The following is a 9,149-nucleotide window of genomic DNA, read 5'->3' on the forward strand; positions in this document are numbered from 1 at the left end:
TGAGGCTTTAAAGATGTCTTCTTGTCTGATTGTTGTTTCTGGTCTGTCTGACAGGGTTGCTGGATGGGAAAACAGTCTTAAACACAGAAATACACCCTGGATCCTGACCTCATGTTCATCATTGACCTCTGCAGTCCCTCCCTCTGTGATGTAGAGCTCTGTGTAGACTGATTCAGGAAAAGTTCAGCTTGGTGGAACTTGTTATCCTGCTTTACTGACCAAAAAGCAGGAATCTGCTCTTCCAGGTTAGACTTTAGTTTAAGTTGACAGTTTTGAAGAGCCTCTGAATTTGAGATAAGGAGATAAGATGATTGACCAATTGAGGTTTATACTGTAATTAACTTAATTTATTTACCTCTTTATTTGCCTATTTTAATTGAATCTCATGAGATATTTAGGATTTTTTCAAAAATAGTCCTCTGAATTCCATCATGTCTGTTCCCCACAATGAAATGAGGCAATGTTTGAACAATAATACCTCAGACCATTAAAAACAAAAGCCTAAAAAAATGTAACTACTCTTCCTTTACATAAAACGGAGTACTGTCTAGTTAAAAAAAAATTCTTTATTTAATTTTTTTAAACGCATTCCTGTAAAGTTTATGTAAATAAGGAATGAAAGAAAAAAGAAAATGAAAAACAATGAAGTTTTATGACATTTTTGAGAAATCCTAAAAATTCTATTTTTAATCAGTTTTATTTAAATAACGCCAAATCACAACTTTCATCTCAAGGTGCTTTATATTGTGAGGTAAAACTCTACAATAATAAAGAGAAAACCCCAACATTCAAAGGATCTTCAATGAGAAAAGGACTTGGTGACAGTGGTCTGATCATTTCAGTTTGAAAAACATGATTAGTAATTAATCTTTTACATATTACATACATGTCTTTTTTATATATTGTAAACTACTTTCTGCTTAATCAGTGGGAAACTGGAGGTGTAGCATTTATTTATTAAGAATTTGAAGGTGTGTCAACTTAACCTTCTGATGAACTGGCATAGCCATGTTTTAGCTGCCTCAGTCTCACACTCTCCATCTCAAGGTGTCAAATTTTTAGTCACTCCTTGGCCTCATTCAGTTATTATTAATGTAGCAGATTCATAGACTTGGAGACTGTGTTCTGTACCACTGAAGAAAAATCATATATCCCCATTCATTCCTTTTTTAATTTTGTTATGTTGCAGGCTGATGCCTTAATCATTCAAATGATTTTGTTCCCTCATTAATCTGTGGTATAATGACAAAGTGAAAAGTTTATTGGTGGAAGCAGGATTTCTCTCTGAGTGCAGAGAGCTACCAGTGAGAAATTGTAACAAAGCAGACACTTGCACGTATGTGATGCACAGGCCAATCTTCAACTTTGCTTTTATCAAAAAAAAATCTTGAAGTTGTAAGACAGACTATTATAGTACTGCTTTCTGCCAACATCTCTAAAATTAGAAAGTACTTTTGGTTCAGAGTGATGCTGAAAAACTAGTTCATGCATTTATTACTTTCCAGGCTGGATTACTGCTAATCCAATCCTGATACTGTGTTAATTCACCCCACTGTTATCATCTTTGGTGCTCATAGAGCAGAGCAGCTTCCTGAACGCTACTCCAACAGAGGTCGATTATCTTGTTAAAAATTTTACCTCCTCACTACGTACGACTCTGGATACTGGTAGCTCCTGTGAAAAACTAAGGTCTCAAATCAGAAGTACCTGACTCCGTGGTATAATTCTCAAACACGTAGCCTAAAGCAATGACTCGTAAGCTGAGAGGAATGGCGTGTCACAAATTTAGAGGATCATCATTTAGCCTGGAGAAATAGTTTGCTGCTTTATAAGTAAGCCCTCCGCAAAGCCAGAACATCTTACTATCATCACTGATTGAAGAAAATAAGAACAACCCAGGTTTCTCTTCAGCACTGTAGCCAGGCTGACAAACAGTCAGAGCTCTACGGAGCCAACCATCCCTTTTACGTTTTAACTAGTAATGACTTCATGAACTTCATGAACGATTCAATTAGCCTCAGACAGTCAGAGATGTTGTAATTGGGATCATTATCAGTACTGATACATGCGAGACGTCATCAGAATTGTGAACATCACAGCAGATGCCTTTGTGTGAAAGTAAGTGAGAATAAAACACAGAAAACATGAAGGAGATTTTTCTGGCTTTTATAGCAGATTTTATAGCACCTTAAAAATATTCTGCAATATTCTGCATAATTTTTCAAAGTTTTAATTTCTGCAGTATTGAAATTGCAATATTGTAGAAAAAAATAAAGCTTTCTTGTCCTAGGTCATTTAAGTGAAAAAAAGAAAAACAAAAGAAAAAGACAGCGCTGTAAACAACGGGAGACTGGTGGGTAATAAACAAATGAATAATGCAGAAAACAAGAGATTTGAGACGGGAAACTGTTCTTGAAGTACAGAGAGAGAGAGAGAGAGAGAGAGGGAGGAGCTGTGCATGAAGTGTGATTTTTATCGTGGTGGAAGCAAAACAGCAAAAGTAAGAGCAAATTCATGACGACGTTTATCAAATGTGAAGCGCAGTTTGCTGCTTCTTTTGCTGCTGGCTCGGTGAATTTTGGTTGGAGAGACAAAACCTGCAGCTCAGAATCAGCGCAAAAAGACGTAAACACAGCGCAGACCGGACACATCAGAATCCGTTAGCCCCGACGGCGTGTCCGTCTACGTGCCGTCGGGTGAGAAAGCCAAGAAAGACAAAGCTGATTCTGATGATGTCGGGTCCGCTCTGTGTTTACATCTTTGTGTGGAATCCGTGTAGCTGCTCTCATTTGCTGTTTGGTGGTTGTTGAAATAGTTTTGTGAGCTTTAATCTGAGAATCTGGCGTTTCTGGCAAAACACAGATATAATTAAAAGTCGATTCAGGATTTAATGAATCGATATCGCTTTATCCAAGCTACTCCTCCCTCTATCCACCTGCACTTTCAACTGGACCACGGCCAATCAGAGAGGTCCCTCCCCTGACTATCTCTGATTGGTTTAGTCCAGGATAGGGGCTTAATGTGTGTCTGCTGTTGACCCCACAGAGATTTTTTTTTTTGTTACCCGAACAGTTGGTCGCACTATATTTTTAGTCGCACCATTGAAAGTTTTGGTCGCATTTGCGACCAATTTGGTCGGTTAGAGAGAGCCTGTTACAGAGCCCTGTTCAGTTAATCCAAAATGCTGCAGCAAGAGTCCTGACAGGGACTAGAAAGAGAGAGCAGATTTCTCCTGTATTGGCTTCCCTTCGTTGGCTTCCTGTTAAATTCAGAATTGAATTCAAAATCCTGCTCCTCACATACAAGGTCTTAAATAATCAGGCCCCATCTTATCTTAATGACCTTGTAGTACCATATCACCCTATTAGAGCACTTCGCTCTCACACTGCAGGCCTACTTGTTGTTCCTAGAGTATTTAAAAGTAGAATGGGAGGCAGAGCCTTCAGTTTTCAGGCCCCTCTTCTGTGGAACCAGCTTCCAGTTTGGATTCGGGAGACAGACACTATCTCTACTTTCAAGATTAGGCTTAAAACTTTCCTTTTTGCTAAAGCATATAGTTAGGGCTGGACCAGGTGACCCTGAATCCTCCCTTAGTTATGCTGCAATAGACGTAGGCTGCCGGGGATTCCCATGATACACTGGGTGTTTCTTCTTCTTCTTTTTCTTCTCCTCCTCCTCTCCCTGTTTATACAGCACTCAGCACTTTATCTACAGCTGTTATAAATCTCTGACCCTCTTCCACAGCATGTCTGCATGTTTTACAGTTCCCTTTAGCTTCATTTAAACCCTTGCATAAGGGATGCTGTGTAACCTTAAGGATATGAAGAAATGTTTGTGTCCGCTGTGTTCACATGATTTTGTAGAAACAGGAACAGTTGGTTCCTGTTTCCAGCACGACAGTTAACTGCCTACCCCCAGCTTGCTTTCTGTAAAAGGAGTTGTTTCTCTATACTAAGAGCACCGCCTCATAACATGTGAATTAAGACTTGAGTATAAATAAAGGATACGCAGGGGGCTCGTGTGTGATTCTCCACTGAGATCACCCATGTAGATCTACACGTTTGAGTTGTGTTTTTCTTTGCTTGCTGAAACAATTCTTTGACACTGCCTGTTAAATGGGAGTTTTTTCTTCCTACTGTTCAAAGGGGGCTGTCTCATTGTTAAGCTTTTCTCTGCACTATTGTAGCGTCTCTGCATTATAACATGAGGCACCTTGAGGTGACAGAAGACAGCTGGATTTTATGTGAATTCCAATCATGTTGGAATTGACATGTTTTTTGTTTATTAATTATTGACTTACTTTGATAATTTTAAACTAATAACATCCTGCACATCACAGTTAAAATATTGAATATCTTTAGTTCATTCATTTATATCACTTAAATTAATAAAACATTTCTAAAAACTCTAGTTTAAAATGTAAAATCCATTTAAAACCATGAAGAGTGAAGGTCTAAATGTATTATAAGGCCCTAAAGCATGGTAACTGTGACTATTTCTGAGTCCAAACATGCTAGATGTTTTTTTCTAGATTTCTTGTAAACTGTTATGAGCGATCCTCACAGCTTATTTAAAGCTGTGTAACCATGTCTTCTGTTTTAATGTTGTTTGCTGTTACATGCAGTGAACTAAAGTTAGACATTATTAAACCAAACAACCTTTCATTCATTGGAGCTCTGATTTTAATCATACAGCAGAGCTACACTGAGGCTACAGAGATAACACATGGAAACAATCAGAGTTCTGACTGGTCAGCTCAGGCTTCATGGGTTTCTGCCATATTGATGTCTCTACAGACAAACATGAATTCTTACCTTCTGATAAACGCGATGAAGCTCCCTGGGCTGAAGGTCTTCCTGTTGGAGGAAAGTGCACCTTGAATCATGAAATGGTCTCTTTAAAAATAAAAATCTGCCTGGCTTCAAAATCATTTAAATATAACATTTGTAGTAAAAGAAATTAATAAGAAAGACACAAAACTAAAAAGTCAGACTAAAACAGTTTAATACCTTCATAAAATAAATTGTGACAATGTCATGTCTGCGTACTGCACCGAGTGTTTAATGTTTCTTTTTCCTCTGGCTGACCTTCATTCATCTTCTTTAAAATTAAGCTTGCCGCCTCCATCACGCGGTCAGTAGTGTATGTCTCCACCATAAGATCCACTGTTCTTGTTCTGCTTGCTTTCTCCAGACGGCTCTTTTTGATGGTTGTGAAATCACCTCCAGCTCCTTTCTCCAGATAAAAGTGGAAACGTTCCAGCTCCTCTTCTCCCAAATCATCCAGCATATCTAGCAGCTGCTCCTGAACAGACTTCTCCATCTTTGATCTGTAAAATATGACAACATGTCTCATCACATCTACTTTTTTACATATTTAGTATATTTCATAGCAGATTACATTTTCAATCTGGATTATGGGAAAAACATCACATACTGCACAGGTTCCCAAAGGGGGGATTTTGAAAAAAAAAAAAAAAAAAAAGAACACTTGGACACCGTTAGCATAATGGACAAGTGGTTTTTGACGGAGATGCCACCCAAACGCAAAGCAGAAGATGAAGCATTGCCAAATATGTTTCCAAACCAACTTCCTTCCAAGCCAAAGACTAAAAAATATGGTGACGCATATCTTCCCTTTGGCTTCACCTGCACAACTACCAAGGTAGGTATCCCCAGCAGAATTTGCTTCCCCTGCGTCGGGAGCACACATTGGGCTCTCCAAATCACAGACAAACAGTATACCACATTCTGGATTTTTAGTTCACAAACACTTCTTATAATGACTAACTACTCCTGAAAGTTTGAAGATGTTAGCTCTTTATATAGTAAAGTTACAGCGGGATACAAATAATGTCAGGCTGATCCTGCCACAATTTGTTCCCCCTGTCTAAATCACGGACAAACAGTATCCCACAGCTGTTTATGTTTTTAAATCCATTTTGCACAGAGAGGCATTTTTTGAAAAAATGTACTGATAGATTGATTGAATATTATTACACAAGAAAAAAACAACTACACGTAAACACGTACACCTCTGCCTTTCTAAATGGAGGGACAGTAACTGCGTGTGTATATGTACGTGTGTAAAACCTGCAGACAGTCAGATTATCAGTAACAGTATTTTGTCTCTATCTGCCATTCTGCAATTCATCTCATGTAAACAATAACGTGGCGCACAGCGTGACATCAAAAAAGGCACATACCTTTGACGTTGTGTGCCAAACTCCGTATTCCTCATCCACACGTAAACGCAGTTTTCAAAAATCTCTAACCTTACAGGAGTTTTTTTTTTAAAAAATCTCAGTTTTCGGTGATTCGAAATGCCTTTAGGTGTGGACGAAAGATCCAAATGCAAAAAAAGCAAAGAAAAAGGTGTGAAAAGTCGGGTTTTCAAAAATGCCAGTGTATTTGTACGCGTAGAAGAGTTAATAGTTTATTTTACTCGTGCCTGTAATTGATTGCAGTTTTCTGTTATTTGTTTACTAAAGGTTTGAGGTGTGAAATAAACTACAATTGAGTTTGAAAACAAAATATGGGTGTGTGATTGTTTGGAGGATATGTTTGTTAAACAAAGGGGGGCCTAGGGAAAAAAGTTTGGGAACCACTGGCATACTGATAATTATGTGTGACACAGTTAACAGCGCCCTCTGGTGGTGTGTATTTAATATAATAGAACTCCAACTCTCCAACTCTGCTGTTAATATATATGATCTACATGATATATATGATATATATCATATATATGGTTCAACACACACCGCTTCACATATGAACATAGAAATATGTGAGAAAAAGAGCTGACATTAAACATGATGGAGGATTTATTCACAAACACTGAGTCACAACAATATTTAGACACACATTACCTCTCTGCAGGAGAGGACCTAATGTCCTTTAACTCGTCGTTCTTTAAGCTGGGTGGAGGTCCAGGTTGGTTCCTGTGAATAATGATGGAGCAGTGATGTGAGTGCTGAGCTTTGACATGGAGAAGAGTCATGGACAGTTAGAGATGGTCATCTCACCTCTGAGCTTTGGTCTGGCTCTCATGTTCCCCACACAGAGTGCTTTTAGAGGGAGGGACTCCCTCCTCTCTGTCCTCACACTGATCCATGCTGCTCAATTCACATCAGCTCACACACACTTTCTACCCTCACCTGCAGAGGAAACACAAATCATTCATGTGCACATCAACTGAGAGCTGCAGAGGTAGGGCTGTTCGATATAACGATATATATCGGATGATAGGGCTGCACGATTAATCGTTAGAAAATCACGATCTCGATTCATACTTATGTGCGATCTCATTTCCAAATGACAATTTAAAAGAAAAAAAAAGAAAAAAAAAAGAAAGACGACGACAATTGTACCGCATTTTGATCCGGGATATAACCACGAAAACAAGCGCTCACTCTTCCTGCTCAACAAATGACAAGGGCGGAGCCTTATACCACGTGATACAGAAGCTGTGCCGTGTGATGATAAAATTGGCAGGAAAAACAACGGAGAACACATCAGGGATGACGAGAAAGTGACAGGAGAAAATCCGTCCAGGTCAACCACCCAAACATCAATAACGGGAACCTTATACAGCGCTTCCCTATACACGTCGAACTCCAGCAGGCACAAAGAAATTACGGAGACTATTACTTATCACCTGACCAAAGATATGGCTCCCATCGTAGACCAGGGGTCGGCATCCTTCGGCTCCGGAGCCGCATGTGGATCTTTAGTCCTTCTACGGCTCCGCATGGTTTGGGGAAATAAATAATTTTTTTTTGAAACATAAATATAAAATTATATTCTATTAGTTTTTGATCGATCAAAATAACCGCCACACTTGCGGAAGCCGATATACCTGCCGAAACGCCGTGCAAGACTTTCAACCCCAGGTAGGCCAATTATGGATCTTCGGATCCACATTATGTCAGCAGCTGTTCTCCAAAAACAAACACGTTCACGCCTCACAAACGACAGCTTACAGTCGTGCGTAAAGATGAAAGTGACTTCGTACAGCCCTGATCGTACAGCAGACGCTGTGCGCAGAGGTTCAGGAGCGGAAGTCCCATTGTAAACATATCACGGCAGACCCGACTATGTTTCCATGAACACGCTTTTCAGCATCTCTTTATTGACCACTTTTGACACACGGTTGCTTTACGCATACAGCCAGTGTTAAAGCTCGCAGCCCGACACAAACCAACACAACAGCGGCTCTTTTTTGCAACTGAACGTTTGCACTTACATGACAAATCTAAATTTTACATGCATGGTGATAGACTCGATAAATTACTGGCAAGCCTTCTAAAAGTTTTAGGGTAAGGCAAAGTATTCCCTGTTCATTCCCAAAGGTCTTTCTGAGTTTCCTGCTCGAAAATGAAATGCCCAAAATGAATCGAGTATTTCTCTGCAATTACAAACTCTGTGTATCAAAATAAAGCTAAGACTGGTGAGATTTTATCAGATGTGTAAAAATTTCAGTAGATGTTACTGTGTGTCAAAGTTACTGAGGCTGGAACACAGAAAAAGTAAGTTTTTTCCTTGCCCAATTTATTTATTTTTTAGCATATAACCCTTTTAAAAATATGCTTTAGTTCACATTTTAATCCAGAAATTAATCAGCATGTAAACATCATCTGTGCAAAGATTTATGCTTCTGAAGTGAAACAGTGAAAAATGACAGCACTTTTAATAAATACATATTTTTTTCGCAGTGTGTGAATGTGTGTGAATGGGTGAATCACTGAATGTAGTGTAAAGCGCTTTGGGGTCCTTAGGGACTGAGTAAAGCGCTATACAAATGCAGGCCATTTATCATTTACCATATTTACATGTTGTCCAGCCCTGTCCAATTTTGGGACACATATGGAGTTGAATTTTTATGCCCACTCATTAACAATGGTTATGTGACCTCATGTTGTGTCTAAAACTGGAAAAAATAAAACACTCACTCCAACAATCCACCACAAATGTAAGCCCCCAAAACAGAAATCAAAGTTCCAAACTTGAACTCAGTAATGAATAGGTTTGCTGTTATTGTTGATCACTTCATGTAAGCGTTTCCATGAGGTGAGTGGGAGCACTTCTCCAAGGGGTGAAGTCGGCCACATGAAGGGCATCTACTGTCTACTTCCATTCTCAGTTGGATTT

General features: G+C 39.1%; 1 protein-coding gene across 1 annotated transcript; it reads right to left on the reverse strand.

Moving 5' to 3' along the window:
* Positions 1 to 108: 108 nt before the first annotated feature.
* LOC135932397 (uncharacterized) lies at positions 109 to 7,148 on the reverse strand (the record flags this gene model as incomplete). Its single annotated transcript, XM_065469875.1, has 5 exons — positions 7,025 to 7,148; positions 6,869 to 6,940; positions 5,088 to 5,329; positions 4,815 to 4,856; positions 109 to 283 (listed from the first exon to the last, which is right to left on the reverse strand). Coding segments are annotated over exons 1-5 (620 nt in total), but the record flags the coding sequence as incomplete, so codon positions are not given.
* Between the last annotated feature and the right edge of the window lie 2,001 nt (positions 7,149 to 9,149).

The sequence above is a fragment of the Pelmatolapia mariae genome, unplaced genomic scaffold (genome assembly GCF_036321145.2).
Source record: "Pelmatolapia mariae isolate MD_Pm_ZW unplaced genomic scaffold, Pm_UMD_F_2 NODE_ptg000868l+_length_25151_cov_1, whole genome shotgun sequence".
Classification (NCBI taxonomy): Eukaryota; Metazoa; Chordata; class Actinopteri; order Cichliformes; family Cichlidae; genus Pelmatolapia; species Pelmatolapia mariae.